The following is a 22,813-nucleotide window of genomic DNA, read 5'->3' as shown; positions in this document are numbered from 1 at the left end:
TAAAAAAGCTTTTTAAAAGACATTTTAAAAAAAAGAAAGAAAAAAAACTTTAGTTTCTTTGAAGGGCTTTGCATTTGCCATAATAAGATGTATTAAATAGCTTTATTGAATTTTATTGAACAATATATAATACAAGGCTGAGGGTATGGTAAGAATGGCCAAGAGCTTGGGGTGCTTTTGGTTTTAATTAATTAATATTATTGTGTATGTGTGTGTGGTGTTGTGAGTGCTGATACACACATACCACAGTGCACTGTAGAGGTCAGAAGACGGCTTTCAGGAATTGCTTCTACCTTCCTCTATGAGTTACGGATCAAACTCAGGTCATCATGCTTGGAGGTATGTGCCTTTACCCACTGAGCCATCTTGCCCACCCAGGTTGGTTGGATTCTTAAGACTGAATTTTATTGGCTAGTGGTGTTCTACCCCCACAGCCCCAACGACCCAGATGAGACCGAGTCCTGCTGTAGAGCCCTGGCAGGCCTGGAGCTAGGTGTGCAGAGACCTTGTGCTGCTCTTCCTGAGTGCTGGGACTGTGTTGGGCAGACAACACAGTCAAGAGCACTGGCTGCTCCTCTAGAACCTCGGTTTGGCTCCCAGCACCCACGGCAGCTCACGACCACTGTAACTCCGCCGCCAGGAGGTCCAGGGCCCTTTTTCTGGACTGTAGAGGCACTAATCCCAGTACATATGTGGTACACAGACATACATGTAGACCTCTATAGACCAGGCTAGCCTTGCACTCAGAGATCCACCTACCTCTGCCTCCTGAGCACTGGGGTAAAAGGCGTTCTCCACCACTGCTCAATTACAAACAACTTTTTGGTAAGTTTTTTTTTTTTTTTTCTTTTTTTTTTTTTCAGGATCAATTCTGTTTATCCATCAGCTCATAGAGTTGCCATATCTATCCTCATAGTAATTAAATGTTAATCATCAGATTAACATTCTTACAGCTCTACTCATTAGATCCTCTACCTGAATAAATACCAATTTTGTTTGAGGAATTGCAAAGCCATGAAATGATATAATTGCCTAAAAGGTTAGTTCTGACCTAGGTCTTCAGTGCATTGTAAAGCATGTTAACAAAGTGTTGCTGTCTTCTTTCCAGCTGAACTATCCCAAGCAATAAGCAGTGGTACACTGTTACCGAAACCATCCCCACCCTTACCACCCAAGAGAGGCATTCCATCAACCTCAGGACCCACCTCAGAGCCTGCTGCTTCACCCACAACAAAAACAGCAAGTGATCAAAGAGAAAAAACTGTCACTGTGTGTTCGGATCCACCGATGATAATCCCGCCTTCCTCCCCATCACCCCCACTGCCTACCCACATACCTCCAGAGCCCCCACGGTCCCCACCATTCCCTGCTAAGACTTTTCACGTTGTGTCAGAAGTTGAGTTTTCCCCTCCCTTAGATCTATCCCAGGACATATCCCAGCAGGAAGATCAGAAAAAGGAAGTCCCCAAGAAGATACAGGACCAGAGCTTCGGGGAGCCCCACATACCCTCCAGGCTGCCCCCACTCCCGCTGCATATCCGAATTCAGCAGGCCCTGACTAGCCCCCTTCCTGTGACTCCTCCCTTGGAAGGCGCTCACAGAGCTCACTCCCAGCTGTTTGAGAGCAGTGACAGCTTCTCTGAGGACAGTGGGACCCTGGGTCGGACCCGCTCACTTCCCATCACGATTGAAATGCTCAAAGTGTGAGTGTCTCTGTGCGTAGTGGAACACCCTCCGAAAGTGCGGGTACATTAAAGTTCAAGGAGTGCTCTGCCCAGAGAGTCAGTCTAGAAACAGGGCCTTTTACCCTGCTGAGTTCTCTAAACTTGTGGGTTTTTTTTGTTTTTTGTTTTTTTTTGGTTTTTCGAGACAGGGTTTTTCTGTGCAGTTTTGCGCCTTTCCTGGAGCTCACTTTGGAGACCAGGCTGGCCTCGAACTCACAGAGATCCACCTGCCTCTGCCTCCAGAGTGCTGGGATTAAAGGCATGCGCCACCACCGCCCGGCGACTTGTGGGGTTTTTAATGGATTTTTATGGTGATTTCTGTGTTGTCACCAAAATTACCTTTTGTAGATATGAGCATTAATACTACAAGTTTTACATGACACACATGTATTACATGCCCTGGATTATCACATCTCTCCAACTCCTGGCATGTCACTCAGCCTCTCTGTTCTTTTAATAGCTCATCTCTAAATGGGGGTAGTGTCCACTCCAAAGGCTTCTGTGAAAGAAATGAGGCAAACTGTGATTTTTTTTTTTTTTTTTTTTTTTGGTTTTTTTTGGTTTTTTGAGACAGGGTTTCTCTGTGCAGTTTTGGTGCATGGATTCATGAATCTTAAAAGGCTTCTGGGAAGAATGTTAATGGTTAAGACAGGGATTATGCATCTTTCCACTAATGGACTTCTTGTGTGTTTCAATCCTTTTGAAAAGCCTCATTGTTTCTGAAAAAAAAAAAAAAAAAAAAACCAAAACCATATACTTATGTTCATTTGTTAGTCCAGACGATGAAGAAGAGGAGCAGACCTGCCCACTGGCGTTTGTTGAAGACATGACATCTACCTCAGTCACTCCTAAACTGCCACAGTGTCTGCAAGAGGAAGAAAAGGAGAGCGACTCGGATTCGGAGGGTCCCATTCAGTATCGAGACGAAGAAGATGAAGATGAGGAAGACGAAAGCCACCAGAGTAAGAAAGGGAGGGCGGGGGAGGGGGGTGGGAGGGGCGTGCGTGTACGCGCGCGCTGAAAACTGGGCACCACGTCTGCCAGGAAGACCCAAGAGTGGAAATAGCTTCCTGTTCCATGGAGTCCTCTGGCTTCTGGAAACCGGTGTGAAGATCCCTCCCCACACCCTTTACCATGTCTCTGCTGGGGGAAGCCTTGAGAGGGAGCCACATTGACAAAATCATTGGGATTTATTTTTTGTTTATTTTTCAGACAAAGTAACTGTGTAGCCCTGGTTAGCCTGGAACTCACTGTGTAGACCAGGGTGGCTTTGAACTCACATCTACCTGCCTCTGCATCCTTAGTGCTAGGACTAAAGGTGTGTGCCATCATCATTCAGATGCTTTGTTTGTCACCCAGAGACCAGAGGTATAGTTCAGTGGTAGAGCCTGTGCTAAGTTAAGTACAGAGCCTGGATTCATTCCCCAATTCAAAAATAGAAAATAAAAAACCAAAACCATTATTCACCTTGAAGATAGAGACTTACGAATTATAGAGAAAAGCTGGTACTTAAGAATTATACAGAAAAGTTAGGTGAGATACTAGAGAACTGGCTCAGCATTTAAGAATGGACACTGCAGCCGGGCAGTGGTGGCACACGCCTTTAATCCGAACACTCGGGAGGCAGAGGCAGGCGGATCTCTGTAAGTTCGAGACCAGCCTGGTCTACAAAGCAAGTTCCAGGAAAGGCGCAAAGCTACACAGAGAAACCCTGTCTTGAAAAAAACCAAAAAAAAAAAAAAAAAAAGAAAGAAAGACTTAATGAAAGAGATAAATAATGATTTTTCTTTAATATAATCAACTTCTTGAGAACCCAAACTAAAAAGTGTGTTTTCTTGGGTGTGGTGACTCACACTTATAACCATAGCATTTAAGAGGCTAAGGCAGTGGCCGGGCGGTGGTGGCGCACGCCTTTAATCCCAGCACTCGGGAGGCAGAGCCAGGTGGATCTCTGTGAGTTCGAGGCCAGCCTGGGCTACCAAGTGAGTTCCAGGAAAAGGGCAAAGCTACACAGAGAAACCCTGTCTCGAAAAAACAAAAAAAAAAAAAAAGAGGCTAAGGCAGGAATATTACATTAGTTGGAATATAGCCTAAGCTGCCAATTAGCTCAAAAAACAAAAATGGGACTGGAGAGATGGAGGGAGGGAGGGAGGGAGGGAGGAGGTGTAGTGTGGGAGTGTGGGAGTGTTAGCTACATGAAACAACAAAGCAAGCAAGCCTGGGAGGAGACTTACAGATGACTCTAGTCCAGCTACTAAGGGGGGGGGGAGGATCAGCTGAACTTGGGAGTTTGGGAGCAGCTGACAACATAGTAAGACTCTCTCTCAGAACAATGTTGAACAGATTAGAGGTCTGTTAATATAAGAGCTTTCATGTTTTAAATCAGACGACTGCCCCAGAACAGACAATTACATTTTTAGAAACTTTCACTTTTGGGGCAGTGGTGGCGCACGCCTTTAATCCCAGTATACAGAGGCAGAGGCAGGCAGATCTCTGTGAGTTCAAGGCCAGCCTGGTTTACAGAGAGAGTTCTAGACAGCCAGTACTATTACACAAAGAAACCCTTTCTTAAAAAACAAAATAAAATAATAAGGGTGCTGGAGAGATCGCTCAGTGATTAAGAGCACTGGCTGCCCTTCCGGAGGACCTGGGTTCAATTCCAAGTGCCCACCTGGCAGCTCACAACTGTCTGTGACTCCAGTTCCACGGGATCCAGTACCCTCATACAGACAAATGTGCACATAAAGTAAAAAAATAAACTCTCACTAAATGAGGAAGGTGTAGAGGGCTGATGGAAGAGAGAAGGTATTCTTTTTTTTTTTAAATAATTTATTTTTAATTTTATTTGAATTGGTGCTTTTGCCTGCATGTTTATCTATGTGAATGTGTCAGATCTTGGAGTTACAGACAGTTGTGAGCTGCCATGTGGGTACTGGGAATTGAACCTGGGTCCTCTGGAAGAGCAGTCAGTGCTCTTAACCGCTGAGCCATCTCTCCAGCCCCGAGAAGGTATTCTTTATCTGTCTCATTCCATTTTGCTGAAAGTATCTTTAAATGTCTTATGTTGTTCCTTCCTCTGTGTTTGGCTGGATCATTTGAAGCCAACTGGGCAGCTGGGAGTTGTATTCTCACGCTCTTGCCTGGCTCACATGAGCTGTGCCTTTGTGTTTCAACATTTTTTCCCTGTGTAAAGGTGCTCTGGCCAACAAAGTGAAGAGGAAAGACACATTGGCAATGAAGCTAAGCAGCAGACCCAGTGAACCAGAGTTGAACCTGAATTCTTGGCCTCGTAAAAGCAAGGAGGAGTGGAATGAAATCCGGCACCAGATTGGGAACACGCTGATCCGGTAGGCCTTTGCATTTGGGTTTGTAAAGCACTCATCTGTCTTTTAAAGGAATAATTCTAACAATGTATGTTAGACAGGTGGAGTTTCTCTAAGCTTTAGGAGGTCGGGAATGTCAGAGATGGCACTGGGAGCTTTGAGCCATCATCACATAAGACTGAAGGTTTTGCAAAGGTTGCTAAAGAAGTCAGGCTGGTTCCCAGGACACGCAGATTCCTGTGTGACTTTATCCTCTTGCTGAACCATGAAATGCCAACCTAACTCATCACACCTGTATTTTTTTTTTAATAAATAAGTACCATGTAGCTATTTCTTTTCAAAAAGTTAGTATATTTTTCAAGTCAGCTGGAATCAAGGAGGGAAGTGAAATGCAGGCCAGCCTCTTGTTTATGTAACGAGCATATTTGTGTATAGATAGGTGTTTGCATGGCACAGCTACTTCTCCCCCTCTAAAAGGGATAACAGGTAGAAAAGCTCTCGGCCTTCTCCCTACAAGAAAAGTTAACCGAGAGTGTCCATTAACTAAGGTCCAGCCCTCTTACCTATCATAGACAGCTAGCTTTCCTTGTACATAGTCCGTGTATGCTGCATCTAGAAACAAGACTGGCAGGGCTGAAGAGATGGCCTAGTGGTTAAGAGCACTGACTGCTCTTCCAGAGGACCCAGGTTCAATTCCCAGCACCCACATGGCAGCTCACAACTATAACTCCGGTTCCAGGGGACCCTCACACAGGCAAACAACAATGCACAATAAATAAATAAATTTAAAAAAAAAGAAAAGAAACAAGGCTGCCCTTTTGTCTACTCTGGCATTGAGGTGCTGAAGCCTTTATCTCATACTATGTATCATTTACTTTAGAGGGGAGATACCCATTTCAAACAAGAAGAATTGTGAGAAAATACCCTTTACCTATATGTATTCATGTGTGCTTGTTTGTGTTAATGATTATTATGTACACTGCCAGTATGCACATACTGTTTTTTCTGGACCCTTTCAGAATACAGTGTAAGCTGGATGTGATGTCTCTCACATGTAATTTCAGCACTTGGGAGATTGAAGCTAGAATATTTCTGGTTCCAAGCTAACCTGGGCCATATAATGAGACTCAAATATTCATGATCTTTGTTCTCTCATTGTATCTCAGGCTGATCTCAAATTCTCTAGGTAACCCCGGCTGTCCTTGAACTTCAGAATCCTCCTAACTCAATCAAGTGCTAGGATTACAGGTATATGCACACTAACACATGCAGTTGATTTTTGTTTTTTAAGACAAGATCTCATGATATAGCTTTGACTAGTCTTGAACTCACAGAGATCCCCCTGCCTCTGCTGAGTACTGGAGTTAAAGGTGTGCACCACCATACCAGGTGACTCTACTTCTAAGTACTTCAGCACAGTCTTCTGTGAAGGACATTCTCTTATCCCCACAGCATACTACCAGTTTTTCAACAAAACTAGTATTCAGTGTAGTATTTTTATCTAGTATACTATCCATACTCATTTGTACTTATTTATATGTATTTCTTTATTTTTGAAGCAGGGTCTCATGTAGTCCAAGCTAGTCTCAAATTCATGTACCTGAGGATGGCTTTGAAGTCCTCATCTCCTGCCTCCACCTCCCAAGTGTTAGAATTATTGGTGTACAACTTTATCCCATTGGTTTTTGTTTTGTTTTGTTTTTCGAAACAGTGTTTCTCTGTGTAGCCCTCGATCTCACTCTGTAGACCAGGCTGGCCTAAACTCAGAGATCCGCCTGCCTCTGCCTCAGAGTCCTGGGATTAAAGGTGTGCGCCCCCACTGCCCAGCTAACCCATAATAATTTTAATAGTAGGGTTTTATACTCCCAAGTCTAATTTCCAGTCTGAGGTAATGTGTGATATCTAGTTTCCCTGTCTCTTCAGTGTGCTTTAATCTGAAAATTGTTCTTAGCCACTTTATTCTAAAGGTTTAATAATTGTGTGTGCATGTTTGTTTGTATACATGCATGTGCATGCATGAGTGAAGTGCCCTCATGGACTAGCGGAGTGTAGATCTCCTGGAACTAGAGTTACAGACAGTTGTGAGCTACTTTATGTGTGTTTTGAGAATCCAACTTGGGTCCCCTAGAAGAGTAGTATGTGCTTTTAACCACTGAGTCATCTCTCTAGGCCCTCATCATCTTTTTTGTTTTGTTTTGTTTTTTCAAGACAGAGTTTCTCAGTGTAGCTTTGGATCCTGTCCTGGATGTCGCTCTGTAGACCAGGCTGGCCTCGAACTCACAGAGATCCGCCTGCCTCTGCCTCCCCAGTGCTGGGATTAAACACATGTGCTACCACCTCTTGACCAACATTTTTTTTTTTTAAATCTTAACAATTTTCCTGTTACCATATAGCCTTTTATTTATTTTGAGAAAAGGTCTTACTATGTAGCCCTGGCTCTCCTGGAACTATGTAGACCAGGCTGGTCTCAAACTTTCAAGGGTCCACTTGCCTCTGCTTCCCTGAGTGCTAAGATTTAAGACTCATACCACCACCAGCAACCAAATATATAGTCTTTGTTCTTATTACTAATGATCACTGTATGCTACTCCACTGAACTGATACAATTAATTGAGTCATAACCTTGGTAGTTGGTGTACCCCTGATTTTTCATTCTTCTAATTAATTCTAGTCAGTGGTTCTCACACTTAAGCATTCATTTGGCAGGCTTAACTTACCTGGCAGGCTTGTTTAAAAAGCAAACTGTCAAGTTCCACCCGGAGTTTTTGCTCCAGGGTGGGGCCTGGTTTGTGTGTCCTGTTCGTACTGCTGGTCCTGGGGCCACTCTGAAAGCCAGGACTCTGTTAGTGTCCACCCAGGTTGTCACTGCAAAGGTTTGGGGATTATAGTGTAAATTCTTTTGTGGTTGTTTTGTGAAAGTTTCATGCTGTGGCCTAAACTGGCCTTGCACCTATGGCAGCCTTCCTGCCTCAGCCTCCTGTGTGCTGGGACTCGAGGTCTTAGTGACTGCTCAGTAGTGCAGCGCCTTCCTCCCGCCCTCTGCCTCCACTCTGTCAGGAAATTATGTAGACTAGTCAGTCTGTTCGTGGTCACGGTGTGGCCTGCCTTTCCTCGTCAGCAGCTGCCCCTCCTGCATCTGTCCATGGAGAGGACAGTGCCATCTTTGCCTTTCCCCCGGTGTTGCAGCCAGATGGGGTAATGCACGCATGGGATCCCAGCATTCGGGAGGCTGAGGCAAGATGGTTGCCACAAGTTTCAGACCACACTGATGTACAGTGAGAAACCCTGTTTCCAAAAAATAAAATAACACATATATATATATATGTCCATCAGGTATGTGTGTGTGTGTGTGTGTGTGTGTGTGTGTGTGTGTGTGTGTATGCTTTTTTCTTTTCTTTTTTTTTCTTTTTTTTTTTTTGAGACAAGGTTTCTCTGTGTAGCTTTGGTGCCTGTCCTGGAGCTCGCTCTGTAGACTAGGCTGGCCTCAAACTCACAGAGATTCGCCTGGCTCTGCCTCCCAATGCTGGGATTAAAGGCATGTACCACCACTCGGCAATCAGGTATATTTTAAAAACATTCAGCATGGCCAGATGTGGTGTGCACCTTTAATCCCATTACTGGGAGGCAGAGACAAATAGATCTTTGAGTTTGAGGCTAGCCTGCTCTACATAGTAAGTTCTAGGACAGTCAGGTATACAGTGAGACCCTGTCTCAAAACAAAATATGTTCGACATCACTAATAATCAGAGAGACAGAAACCAGAACCACCAGAGACATCAGTTCACACATAGGGATAATGAACACCTTTGTTTGTTTGTTTAAAGATTTATTTATTTATTATGTATACAGTGTTCTGTTTGTATGTATGTCTGCACACCAGAAGAGGGCACCAGATCTCTTTATAGATGGTTGTGAGCCACCATGTGGTTGCTGGGAATTGAACTCGGGATCTATGGAAGAGCAGTCAGTGCTCTTAACCTCTGAGCCATCTCTACAGCCCCTGTTTGTTTGTTTTTTTTTTTTTTTTTTTTTTTTTTTTTTTTTTTTTTGAATCATTGTAGCCAGTGCCTCGAACCCAGAGATCCTCTTCTATCTTAGCCCCCCTGTTTGTTTGTTTTTTGAGGCAGAATTTTTTTGTTTTTGCCCTTGCCATCCTGGAACTCACTCTGTAGACCAGGCTGGCCTCGAAATCACAGAGATCCGATTGCCTCTGCCTCCTTGAGTGCTGGGATTAAAGACCATCATGCCTAGCAAGGATTCTTTTTGTTTGTTTGTTTTAAAGTTCTTTTTCCTATTTTAAAAATGTGTATGAGTATTTTGGCTGTATGTAAGCACATGTGTACAATGCCCAAGAAATTCAGAAGACAGCATCAGATCCCCTGGAACTGGGGTTCCGGTCAGTTTTGAGCTGCCACGTCAGTGCTTGGAACCAAACCCAGGTTCTCTGGTAGAACAAGCAGTGTTTCTAACTGCCAGGCCCCTCCACACTTGCCCACCTTTCTGTCTTGAGGCAGATCTAGTTCCCCCTGGGCATCTACCCTCAGGTACTGGCCTCCCAGGTGTGAGCCACCACGGTCAGCACAGTAGTGTGTGTACAGCAGTGTGTGTACAGCAGTGTGTGTACAGCAGTGTGTGTACAGCAGTGTGTGTACAGCAGTGTGTGCGAGATGTGCGGTGTGTGCAGGGGGGGGGGGGGGGGGGGGGGGGGGGGGGGGGGGGGGGGGGGGGGGGGGGGGGGGGGGGGGGGGGGGGGGGGGGGGGGGGGGGTGTGACAGCAGTGTGTGTACAGCAGTGTATATAGTAGCACTCTCCATGTCGAATTGCTTCATGATAAGCAAATAAGCTACTGGAGTATATGTTAGAGATTTTACTGATTTCTTTGTTATAGGTCAATATAAATCTTGGCCCAAGAAACCCCCCAAATCCTTAGAAACAGTGATTGGAGCTTTGCCACAGACAGTTAAGTACCCTGTGTCTCTCTGTTGTAGGCGACTGAGCCAAAGACCGACAGCAGAAGAACTGGAGCAACGGAATATACTGCAGCGTGAGTGCAATGTGCATAAGGCCAGGAGTGTTTGCTAAAGGGCCACGGAGAGTTATTAGTGCCTGCTCTGGAAGCCCAGCTTCCTAGAAAGATGTCTCCATGGTATTGTTCAGTGTACAATAATACGCCAGAAATTTTTTTCGAATGTTTTCATAGCATCCTGGGTCTATGTTGGCATTTGTGATAATGTGACTGTGTGTGCAGGCTTGGCCTATGCATTCTTTGTTCAGGGAGCTAAGGTAATGGCTGAGCTGATGTACAGGACATATCTGTTCCTGGTGGATTCTAAGGATAGGGCCCAAAACAATCCCCTGATCCATGGTTTTCATTCTGCATTTATCTCTTGACTTGTATTTCTGCAGCAACCAAATAGGAGAGCGTATCTAACTTCCTGTCTGTGTGTATAGTTTGAACAATGTTCTCATCTCAGACTGACTTTAGTCTTAAGTTTTGAGTTAGAACCTGTGCTGTGGCGCTCCTCCCCTTCCTCTCCTGGGTCTGGAGCTCCTGAGGACAGATGGCAGTCCCACCTCCCACTCCCATCTTGTCCCTGCTTGTATCCATCCCAGGTCAAATCACCAGAAATAGTCCAGCCAGGTGCTTCCACTCCAGGGCTCCCTTCTGTCTTCCCACCCTAAGCTCTCAGCACACCCTTCCCCGAAGGCCTTCTGTGTCCTTGTTCCTTAGAAGTACCCACCGCAGTGAAGACCCTGAGCTGAGCCCCTAGGACAAGGACCAGCCATGTCCTGGGATACCTGTGTCCTTGGGTCTCTCGAACCCCATCCTCTGGCTGTGCCTGCAGTCCTGTTTGCCCCTCGGAGAGTGATCTCTTCTCAACAGCTCTTATCTATTTCATCCCTGTGGACATATATGTGGAGGGTACGGGGTGAAGAGGAGAGAGACACAAAGGAGGACAGGGTGCATTGAAGAGGGATGGGAGTGTCTGTGAGAGTAGAGAGACACATTCGATTCTCTGGAGCAAGAAGGGGTGGGGTGAAGGAAAGCACTCCTATTTCAGCAGAGGAGTGGCAGGGTCTCCGGAAGCTGCTTCAGCATGCCGTCTGATCATTCCCTCACCTGTTTTCTCAGTGCTATTTGGATCTATATTCACAGTTTAGTCACTCAGTGAGTTTAGAATTGAGAAGCTTTGTAGAAACCACCCTTGATGGGGTGCATTATCAATTAACTATTCTTAGGATGACTCTGGAAATTTTTTCTTTTCTTTTTTAAAAAAAGATTTATTACTATTTTTAATTGCATATATGTGTGTGCATGCACTTGAGTGCAGGTGTCCACTGAGGCCAGAGGCATCAGACCTCCCTAGAGCCAGAGTCACAGGCAGTTGTGAGCCAGCCAGTAGTGTGCTGGGAACTAAACTTGGGTCCTCTGCAAGAGCAGTATGCATTTACTTTTTATATATAATTTATTTTATTTCTCTGTGTTTTGTCTGCATGTATGTCTGTGCAGCATATGGGTGTCTGGTGCCCTCAGAGGCCAGAAGAGGGCATCAGATCCTCTGGAACTGGAGTTACAGATGGTTTTGAGCCTGGGAACCAAACCTGGATCCTCTAAAAGAGCAGCCAGTGCTCTTAATCACTGGGCCATCTCTGCAGCTCCTACAAACTTTTTTCCCCAAGAAAAGTATTTGTCTATTTTATTGTATATGTGCACATGTGTTGTGAGTGTGTGCCATGTTTGAGGTGGTGATGGTAGAGGCCAGAAGAGGGAGTGGAATTCCCCCACCCCAGCTGAAGTTACAGGCAGTGTGAGCCTCCACTGAGGTTGCTGGGAATTGAACTCAGGTCCTCTAGTGCAGCAAGTGTACTGAACTGTCTCTGAAAACTTCCTCTTCAAGAGCACTACAGTCAGTATTAAAAATATTTTCAGCTCTCTAGATCATTAAATGTTTAGGTAGCTGAAAAATGCTTAAAAATGTGAAAAACTGCCTGGTGGTTGTGACTCACACCTTTAATCCCAAGCACTCAGGAGACAGACATGTGGATCTTTGTGAGTTTGAGGCCAGCCTGGTCTATAGAGCTACTTTAGAACAGTCAGGACTGCTACACAGAGAAAGCCTGTCTTAAAAAAAAAAAAAGTGAAAAATATCCTTGGCTCAAGTCTGATGCCCTAGTTTTCTGTCTTTAAGTACTTGACTATACAGTGGACAGGAAAGACTGCCTTACTAGGAAAGGGTTCTTGATTAGCCATTCACAAATGGAGTATTTCGGTCTTGCTTTGACCTCTAAGAAATATATGTATTATATTACTAAAATGTTTGCTGTGCAGATTGTCATTTTGAAGTAATATCCTTTGTTTCTATGAACTGAAGCTAAAAATGAAGCTGATCGCCAAGCAGAGAAACGAGAGATTAAGCGTCGACTCACTAGAAAGGTACGGTGTCCTTGTATTTGGGTGACCTGTGTGATTGGAGTCAATGAGTTGGACTCATACCTTAGATCGCTAGGAAAATAAGCACATCTGTATAGAAACCCCCACCATATTGGCAGGAGTGCATCTCTTGGTTGGGTTATAATATTTGAGAGAGGTTGGCACATGGTACATTTAAACCAAAAACTCTGAATGTGGTGGGAGGTTTCTTGTTTTCCTGGAGGGTTCTGTTTGCTTGGGTTTTTGGGGGGCTGGGGATCAAAAGAAGGTCTTTGTGCATTCTAGACAACTATTCTACTAGTGAGCCCTTTTAGACTAAAAACGTTATTGATATATAGAAGCAATAATAGGAGAATTTGTAGCATTCCATTTTGCAAACAGACTGGTTGTTTTCAAATCAAGAAAGTAATTGAAATAATCCTGAGACCTGGGAAATAAGAAGAGACGTGATTTTCTCCCTGGTCTGGGTCAGTCGGGATAAGACTTTTCTGCAGTGGGCCCATGTTGGCACTGGAGTCGTCTCTTTTCTTTTTCGTTCCCCATTACGTTTATAGTTGCCTCCTGCAGATTCTGATGTGTTCTTAGCTCTCTAGAGGCTTACCAAAAGTCATAAGACTCGCCAGGCAAACGCCATAGCACCTTTGGGCCTAGCACCTGGGAGGCAGAGGCAGGAGGATCTCTTAGTCGAGGCCAGCCTGGTCCACAGAGTGAGTTCCAGGACAGCCAGGGCAACACAGAGAAACCCTGTCTCGAAAAACAGAACAAGAAATCCCAGAACAGTGAAAGTATGGATATTCTTTCTGGAATTATTCTATCGCTCTCCAGGAATGGAGGAATTATCCTTGCTGATTAGAGGCCATTCCCAGTCCTACTGCCTTTTAACATTTAAGGTGACCTAATTGTATAGCCTTAAATGTAATTTCCCGGGCTAGAGAGAGGGCTCAGAGGTTAAGGGCACTGGTTGCTCTTCCAAAAGTCCTGAGTTCAATTCCTAGCAATCACATGGTGGCTCACAACCATCTGTAATGAGATCTGGTGCCCTCTTCTAGCATGCAGGGACACATGCATACAGAACACTGTATACATAATAAATAAATAAATCTTAAAAAATAGGTAAATCAGCCAGGTGGTGGTGGCGCACGCCTTTAATCCCAGTACTCGGGAGGCAGAACCAGGTGGATCTCTGTGAGTTCGAGACCAGCCTGGTCTACAGAGGAGATCTAGGACAGGCACCAAAACTACACAAAGAAACCCTGTCTTGAAAAAAAAAACAAAACAAACAAAAAAAAGTAAATCTTTGGGGGAAAAAAAAAGGGGGAGGATGAAGGGCATTGAAGAACCTCCATATGAGGTTTGCTTTCATTTGTGGCAGATTTAGCCACTGGGCAAAGAAACTGCCTTTTCCTCAGCTGTTAACAGTATGCTGTCCAAACTGGACAAGCGGGACACAAAAGAAGGTGACTGCCAAATGGGATCTGATGCCCTCTGCTGGTATGCAGATGGAGTATTCATGGACTTAAGATAAATAAATAAATCTTTAGGGGAAAAAGTCATAATTTCCACAGAATCTGCTATTTTGGTAGCATTGACCAGGTATTTCCTGGGAATGTCTCAGAGCCATGTAACCTCAGGTTCTATTCTAGACCCATCTATAATCAGAATCCACTTTTTCTTGAGGCAGGGAGGTGGGAGGGGGCCAGCGCTGGGGCTGGACCAAGGGTGTCATGGATGCTAAACATGTGCTTTGCACTGAGCTCTAGCCTCAGACAGCAGCCTCCACATTGTAACCAGATCTTCAGGCACTAGGAGCACACATTAAAGTTTGTGGAACATGGGGCATGGCAATCGTTCTGTACAATGATGTGAATTAAAATAAAAAACCAAACTCTTACAGTTTTTATACATTTTTACCTATTTTGCGTGTATGGAGTATTACATGTTATGGCATGCATGTGGAAGTCAGAGGACAACTTGTGGGCCTGAGCTCTCTCTCTCTCTCCACTGTGAGTCCCAGGGATTAACCGCAGTTCATCAGACTTGGTGACAAGTGTTCTCACCCATTACCCACCAAGCCACCTTGCCAGTCCAGAATGAAACTCCTGATACCCAGAATCCTCGGAGAGCTTTGGGAGGATGGGACCCAGGAGGGTATAGTTAAAGCTTCCCAGGTAGTCTGGGTATGGTTGCTCATTCCTATAATTCTGGCACGAAGGTGGCTGAGTCAGCAGGAAAATTACTGTGGGTTTCAGGCTAGCCTGAGCTACAGAGTAAGACCTTATCTTAAAAGAAAAAAACACTGCTGACGGTGGCGCTTGCCTCTAGTCCCAGCACTCGGGAGGCAGAGGCTGGAGGATCTCTGTGAGTTCGAGGCCAGCCTGGGCTACAGAGTGAGTTCCAGGATGGCTAGAACTACACAGAGAAATCCTATCTCAAAAAACAATAAATAAATAAATAAAAGCAAGCAAGCTCCCCATGTAGCTCCAGTGTCCAGTGATGGTAAAGCAACTGGAATGTGTGATGGCCTCTGTTTCTTTCAGCTCAGTCAAAGGCCAACTGTGGCTGAACTACTTGCCAGGAAGATTCTGAGGTTTAATGAGTATGTGGAGGTAACAGATGCTCAGGATTATGACCGGCGAGCAGATAAACCTTGGACCAAACTGACTCCTGCTGACAAGGTAACTCAAAAATGCTCTCATAGTCTCTTTGATTTTCCTTCTTACTCTTCTCTTTTCTATTATTATTTTATTTTGAAACACACTTAGGGTTTTTTGGTTTGTTTTTTTCTTCTCGAGACAGGGTTTCTCTGTGTAGTTTTGGTGCCTGTCCTGGATCTCACTCTGTAGACCAGGCTGGCCTCGAACTCACAAAGATCTGCCTGGTTCTGCCTCCTGAGTGCTGGGATTAAAGGCGTTTGCTACCACCACCATCCAGCTTAGGGTTTATTAAGAGAGATTTTAAACAGATTTAAGCATGGAGGTAACAGAAAGAGGCACTTGGCAGAGCACAGCATACGCCCCAGTGTGGGCATCTTCAGAGTCCATGCTCTGCTCTTCTTTCTCTGAAGGATACAAGTTACTAATGAGAGAGTAAGCTGGCAGCAAAGCTTCTAGTTTGATAGGATGCTAAATTTCAAAGCAAGGTACAAAATGCCAAGATGTAAACCCCAGTCTTATATTAAACATTGAGAAAACAGCTGTATTGCCAGGCAGCACACAGCTTTGATCCCAGCCCTCAGGAAGCAGGGGCAGGTGGATCTCTGTGGGTTGAGGCCAGCCTGGTCCACAGAGTGATTTCCAGGACACCCAGGTCTACACAGAGAAACTGTCTCAAAAAAAAAGAAAGAAAGAAAGAAAAAGAAAATTGAGATAGAAATAAAATTCTTTTTTTTTTTTTTTTTTTTAAGATTTATTTATTTATTATGTATACAGCATGTATGACTGCATGCCAGAAGAGGGCACCAGATCTCATTACAGATGGTTGTGAGCCACCATGTGGTAGCTGGGAATTGAACTCAGGACCTCTGGAAGAGCAGTCAGTGCTCTTAACCTCTGAGCCATCTCTCCAGCCCCAAATTCTTTTTTTTTTGTCTTTGTTGTTGTTACATTTTTGGTTTTGTTTGTTTGTTTGTTTGTTTTCTGGGGGATTTTTTGAGACAGAGTTTCTCTGTAGTTTTCGTGGCTGCCCTGGATCTTGCTCCGTAGACCAGGCTGTCCTCGAATTCATAGATATCCACCTGCCTCTGCCTATGGAGTGCTGGGATTAAAGGTGTGCACCACCATCGCCCGCCCCTCACCCTTTTTAATATTTTATGTTTATGGGTGTTTTTCTGGCATGTCTGTCTATGCAGAGAGGCCAGAAGAAGGGCATTGGATGCCCTGGAACTGAGTTACAGGCAGTTGTTAGCCACCATGTGGGAATTGAATCCCGGATCCTCTGGAAGAGCAGTGCTGCTCTTAACTGCCAAGTGTTCTCTCCATCCCAATAAATCATATTCGTAGGGCCGGAGAGATGGCTCAGTGGTTAAGAGCACCAGCTACTGTTCCAGAGGACCCAGGTTCAGTTCCCCGCACCCACATAGCAGCTCACAACTGTCTGTAACTCTAGTTCCAGAGCATCTGGCATCCTTCCAGAGGCATACATGCAGGCAAAAAAACCAATGCACATAAAAATAAATAAAGCCTCAAAAAAATAAAACATAAAAAAAATCCCCATATTATTAACAGCGGCAATTGGAGGAGATTTGGTGCTGTATTTGAGTAATTATACTTATTCACTTCTATACCCTGCTTAATGTGCTGTGGAAACTACAAAGGCTTTACAGTCTATCTTTTTAACGCTTTGCTTTAACTTGAGACTTGGCTTTGCACGAAGCTTAGTGGTGTCAAGGAGAGTGCCATGTATCTGGTTCAGCTCCAATGGCTCTCTTGACCTGGCTTTTTTCTTCCCTCTGTGCTGTACCCAAGACTTGTGGTTCCTCCTGACGGTTAGCCCATTAGAGACATGGCAAGTCACACAGCTGCCCTTCAGGAGAGATACTATGCTTGAATCTTATTTCTATCCCACAGGCTGCCATAAGAAAAGAATTGAATGAATTTAAAAGCTCAGAGATGGAGGTTCATGAAGACAGCAAACATTTTACACGGTAAGACCCTAAAGATGCAAATATTTATAGCTAAGTAAAATTTCTCCAATGGACAAGCATAACAAAGTTGTTCAGATAGGAGAAATTCTACTCATCTAGAAAGCCAGGCATGGGGGCATATAGCCATAATCACAGCACTTGGAAGGTGGAGGCAGAAGGATCAGGGGTTCAAGGCCAGCCTGGACTCCATGAGACCTTGTATTAAAAACAGAGACAGTGGGGCCAGGTGACGACTCTGTGGATGAGCACTGCTGTGAAAGTGTAAATATGAGTTTGGACACCTAGAGCCATTAAAGCCAGATGCGAGTGTCTGTCATCCCCGCGTGCCACAGTGAGATGGAAAGCAGAGATAGGCCAATCCTCAGAAGTCCATGGGCTAGCCTAGTGTACACAGCAGTGAACAAGAGACCTTGACTCAAACCAGTGGAAGACAAAGACTGACACCCTCAGCTGTCAGAGTCTGACTCCCACGTGCCCACTGCATATGTGGACCTGCACCCACACACTACACATGTTAGAAATAGAGTGAGCCGGGCGGTGGTGGCACACGCCTTTAATCCCAGCACTCAGGAGGCAGAGGCAGATGGATCTCTGAGTTCTAGGCCAACCTGGTCTTCAGAGAGTTCATAACAGCCAGGGCTACAGAGAAACCCTGCCTCAAGAAACCAAACAACAACAACAACAACAAAAAGAAGAAATGAATAGGGCCGAGGATGTAGCTCAGTTGGTAGAGTGCTTGTCTTGCATGCACAAAGCCCTGGGTTCCATCCCCAGCACTTATAATCTGGGTGTGGTGGTGTATTGTAACTAGAGTTTTTCTCTCCAGGTCCCTCTAAGCCCAGGGAGTCCCGTAGCCCACTTATAAAATAAACATACAGACGCTTATATTATTTAAACTGCTCAGCCTTTAGCTCAGGCCTACCACTGTCTAGCTCTTGCATTTAAACTCAGCCCATTTCTGTTTATCTATATGTCACCATGTGTTCCGTGGCTTTACCTGCTGCCTTTTACATCATGCTCCCTGGACGGCAGGCTGGTGTCTCCTCCTAGCTTCCACCTCTCAGCCTCTCTTCTCTCTTTGTTCTACCTATCCTATATTTCCTGCCTGGCTACTGGCCAATCAGTGTTTTATCAATCAATCATAGCAACATATATTCACAACATACAGGACATCCCACAGCAGTGTGTGTCTGTTATCCTAGCACTCAGGTGATAGAGGCAGGAAGGTCAGGAGTTCAAGATCATCCTCAGCTACATAGGGAGTTCCAGAGCATCCTGGACTAAATCAAACCCTGTACCAAAGCAACACCACCAACAAAAAAGAATGAGAACTAAGGGGCAGTTGTAAATGCCTTTCTGAGTTTTGCCATTTTGTGTAGCCCAGACCTAGAATTTATATGTAACCAGGGCTGGCTTGAAACTCTCTAGCTCCTACCCTCAAAGTGCTGGGATTACAAACTTGAGTTACTAATCTCCCAGATACTTTTTCTGTTGTTGTTTTTGAGACGGGGTCTCACTGTCCCAAGACTGGACTGCAGGCCTATGCCACCATGCCCAGCTTAGCCTAGGGCTCTGGATCCTTCTGTCAGCCTCCTAAGAGCAGAGGCTACAGATGTGAGTGTGAGATTTGTGAGACCATAAGCTGTATAGACAGCTTAGTGTATTTAGCAAGTATTTACTGAGCACCTATAACACAGTACATACAATCCTGGATCCTTTGGTTACAACAGGCAATCAGGAAGAACCTCGAGTTTCTACAGGCTCTTGTTCTGCAGCAGAAGGGCAACTGGGAAATAAACTGCAGACATTTAAGGCTGGTGCACCTGTGGCACACTGAGGTGGAGATGCCTGGAGTCTAGAGAGCGAGCATCCCTCTCTCAGACCCTCCATCCTCAGCCTACAGTTGAATTGCCACCATACCAACTCAAGATAGTAGATGCTTAAGGAGAAAGTCCATTTTTTTGTTGTTTTCTTTTGTTTTGTTTTTGTTCTATGAGACAAAACCGGGGATCCTGCTCTTGTTTGCTTACTTGGCTTCTGACAAACAGCTGTTTTGCCGCTTGTCTGCAGAGTGACAAGCACAGGTCTGCCCAGTTCTCCTTTGGGGAGCTTGTTGTCCTTTTGAGATAGGATCTCACACTGTAGCTCAAGCTAGCCTGGAACCTGGAACTCAAAGCAGTCCTCCTGCCTCAAACTACCAATTGCTGGAAGTACCGCTACCTCTCCAGCTACAACATAATAGAGTGAAGCCAGCGCTAGAGATTTAATTTAGTGGTGGAGCATGTACGAGCCAGCCCTAGTTCAGCCTTCAGCACCACTAGAACTATATACATTTTTGTAATCAACAAAAATCCTTTTGATTTTTCCCAAACAAATTTAAAGAATAGAAAAGCAGTCTTGGGCTAGAGCGATGGCTCGGTGGTTAAGAGCACTGGCTGCTCTTCCAGAAGACCTGAGTTCAATTCTCAGCAACCATATGGTGGCTCACAACCATCTGTAATGAGATCTGGTGTCCTCTTCTGGCATGTAGGTATACTACATGCAGGCAGAACACTGTATACATAATAAATAAATCTTTAAAAGAGAGAGAGAGAGAGAGAGAGAGAGAGAGAGAGAGAGAGAGAGAGAGAGAGAGAGAGAGAAAAGAAAAGAAAAGAAAGAAAAGCAGTCTCAATTGTCTGGTAACTTGTCCCTTTTTGACCCTTCCAGCTACCATCGCCCGTGATGCTGAAGTGTGAGAAAGGGACTGAAGGACCATGGAAAAGCAACCATAGCACTTCCCACACAGCCAGGCTGCTCTGGGATCTGGTTTGGGGTGAAGAGCACTTCTATGAACGTAGCCTTTCACTGGAACGGAGTCTCCTGTGCCGCCCTTAGAGAAGAATGAAACACCTAATGCTTTTGAACCTGTTAACAGCACTGCAGTGGACTTGAAGGCGTCCCTCTCCCCAGCCACCCAAGCTCGGGCCCTTGATGGACCTGAGTTTTACTGGCTGCAGCACACCCTGCCCCGAGACAGTGCTTGTGCTGAGGCAGGTTGTGCCATTAGCCTTACCCACCTCGCTGTGTGTGAGACCCACTCATGTAGGTGTTATTCCAGCCACCAAATCCTCTTGCCAGAAACCCCGGGGGCACTATCGTTCTAGCAAAGGCCCCCACTTGCAGAAGAAGTGCTTGGACCCCCTGGCATGGCAGTTGGAAGAATGTACTATCCCTCCTAGACTGAGGCCGACAGGAAGCTTGGCATCCGGGCTGTCCCTCCTTGACACTTGTCTTCCCAGCTCCTTCCCTTTTGTTTCGAGACAAGATCTTAAACTGTGGCTCAGGCTGGCCCCACAACTCACTGTGTAGCCCAGGCTGGCCTCAAACTCCTGTCTCAGCCTCCCACATGCTGGGATTACAAGCATGAGCCATCATGTTTAGCTTTCATCCTGGTCCATATTTTAAAGTTATCTTAAAGAAATGATGGGAATTTACTCATTAAACAGTTGGAGCTATAATCAAGCTGTTTAAATGAGAATATCATGCACAGTTTCTAAATACAAACCAAAAAAAAGGCCTTAATATTAATGTCACTTTGGCAGAGAACTGACTCATGGGTTAAACTCCATAGACTATCTATGTTCCTTGTACCAAATGATACTGTAAATCACTTCAGCCAGTGGATGTAGGCGCCCTGTGGGAGCACACGTGTGCCACTGGTGCCCATGCGTGCAGCCAGAGCCCCTCCTCGGTGCTCTTGGCCCCCCTTACTGTGGAGCCCCCCTACTCCGGCAGCCTCCCGCCTCTCCTCTCTGGCAGCATTCACCTCACTTGCCTTCTCAATTCCATGCTGTAGCCAGTGTGGTCGGTGCCTAAGTTTCTGGATCAGGCCCTCCCCATTCGTATTTGTGATGTAAGTATGATTTCCTAAAGCAGATCTGGTTATGTACCTCGAGGAATTTTTCTCCTGAAACCCACACAGCCTCACTGTTCCCTCCTGATTGCAATTTACGTTGTAAGTGGAAAAGAAGACGTCGTTTCTCTCTTGTCTTTTTGTTTTAGTCTGCAGTCAGTATGTAGCTCAGCTAGCCTTAGACTTGAGGTCTTCCTCCCCAGCCTTCCCCATCTGGGATCATAAGGTCAACAGGCTTACCCAGCTCTTCCTTGACTTCGTATTTAGTAAATTGTGACTTTTAAGTGTTTCTCCTGCTTCATTCTCTTTCCTGTTGGTGTTCTCTCAACGATATTCTCCTTGTTAGCATCACACTTAGTGAAGATTTAGAATAGAGGGCAAACAAAAATGCTCAAGTGACCTTAAAAATAGTACTTCCTTCTCCACGGAGGAAGAGGTGGTTTTGGTTTTTGTTCCTGCATGGTAGTTTCTGGCTATGGAACAAGACCCCACCTCCTCAGAGCTCGCTAACACTTGGGTTAAGGAGGAAACCCAGTGACTGTGCTAAGGCTGTTAGAAGTCTAGATACAGGTTGCTGTAATTGCTAACCCGAGAAGTCTAGATACAGGTTACCATAACTGCTAACCCGAGAAGTCTAGATACAGGTTACCATAACTGCTAACCCGAGAAGTCTAGATACAGGTTACCATAACTGCTAACCCGAGAAGTCTAGATACAGGTTGCCCTAACTGCTAACCTGGTCGTTCTCCTTTGTGATTGCACCTTGTTCAGTGTGCTCAGGATGGAACCCGAGTTCTCACAAGCTAGGCCCGTGCTCCCTGCCACTGATCTGTCCCCAGCCCTAGCTCCAACCACTCTTTCCTGTTGGGCTGGGGACTGCTTTGCATATGTCTATGCTATCTGTGGCTGAGGTGACATTTTGTTTTGTTTTATTAGATAGGGTCTCATGTGGCCCAAAATGGCCTCAGACTCACTAGATAGCCAAGGAAGACCTCAACCTCTGATCCCCCTGCCTCCACCTCGCAAGTGCAGGGAGTACGGACATGACCCACCATGCCTGACAGCAAAAAACTTTCCAGTCTTCCTTCACTGCGCTTCCCGTCTCGGTGCCAAGCCCGAGCTACCTACCTGCCCGCTCCTGTGTGCCATGGGGCTCGGATTCACTGTTCATCTCATTGTCTTCTGAAACCTGGGGGAGGGTGGCTTCTAGTCAGTGGTTCTGTCTTAGTGTATATAAAAGTTGACTTTGTGTTTTCTGTCTGTAACTTGGAGTCACAAGTGTAAATGTAAAGGAGGAAAAGCCTAGCATATTGTACGTCAAGATGTTCCCCTAATGTACAGAATCATGTAAAATAAGTAATTGCATTGTATATCAGTCTTCCCACCAATCTTAATTATTAAAGTATTTTAGAATATTAAAAAAACCTGGATTTGTTTATTTTTTTCAGTGCTGGAGATCGAGCTCAGGCCTCATTACTACTAAGCCATATCCCTGACCTGTGTTTTGTTTTGTTTTACATTTAAAATTTTTATTTTTATTTTTTATTGGTGTTTTGCCTATATGTCTGTCTGTCTGTGTGAAGGTATTAGAGTTACAGACAGTTGTGAACTGCCATGTAGGTGCTGGGAATCCAGCCTGGGTCCTCTGGAGGAGGGGTCAGTGCTCTAACCACTGAGCCACCTCTCCAGGCCCTGTCTTGTTTTACTAAATTCCAGAAGGTTAAAGCAACTTAAAAATTATACCCCCCAAAATAAAATAAATTAAAAAAAAAATTATACCCAAATCTGCTGGCCAGT

General features: G+C 45.1%; 1 protein-coding gene across 1 annotated transcript in view; it reads left to right on the top strand.

Moving 5' to 3' along the window:
• Nucleotides 1-22,386, top strand: part of Phactr4 (phosphatase and actin regulator 4) — an 85,600-nt gene extending 63,214 nt beyond the window's left edge. The window contains 8 exon segments of the mRNA XM_028888122.2: nt 1,109-1,703; nt 2,499-2,686; nt 4,918-5,071; nt 10,036-10,091; nt 12,421-12,482; nt 15,017-15,154; nt 17,045-17,121; nt 19,831-22,386. Of these exon segments, the coding sequence (XP_028743955.1) occupies nt 1,109-1,703; nt 2,499-2,686; nt 4,918-5,071; nt 10,036-10,091; nt 12,421-12,482; nt 15,017-15,154; nt 17,045-17,121; nt 19,831-19,846 (1,286 nt within the window). The 3' untranslated portion in view covers nt 19,847-22,386.
• The last annotated feature ends 427 nt before the right edge of the window (nt 22,387-22,813 follow it).

This window comes from Peromyscus leucopus, chromosome 2 (assembly GCF_004664715.2).
Source record: "Peromyscus leucopus breed LL Stock chromosome 2, UCI_PerLeu_2.1, whole genome shotgun sequence".
Lineage (NCBI taxonomy): Eukaryota > Metazoa > Chordata > Mammalia > Rodentia > Cricetidae > Peromyscus > Peromyscus leucopus.
This window is presented reverse-complemented; position numbering and strand designations above follow the sequence as displayed.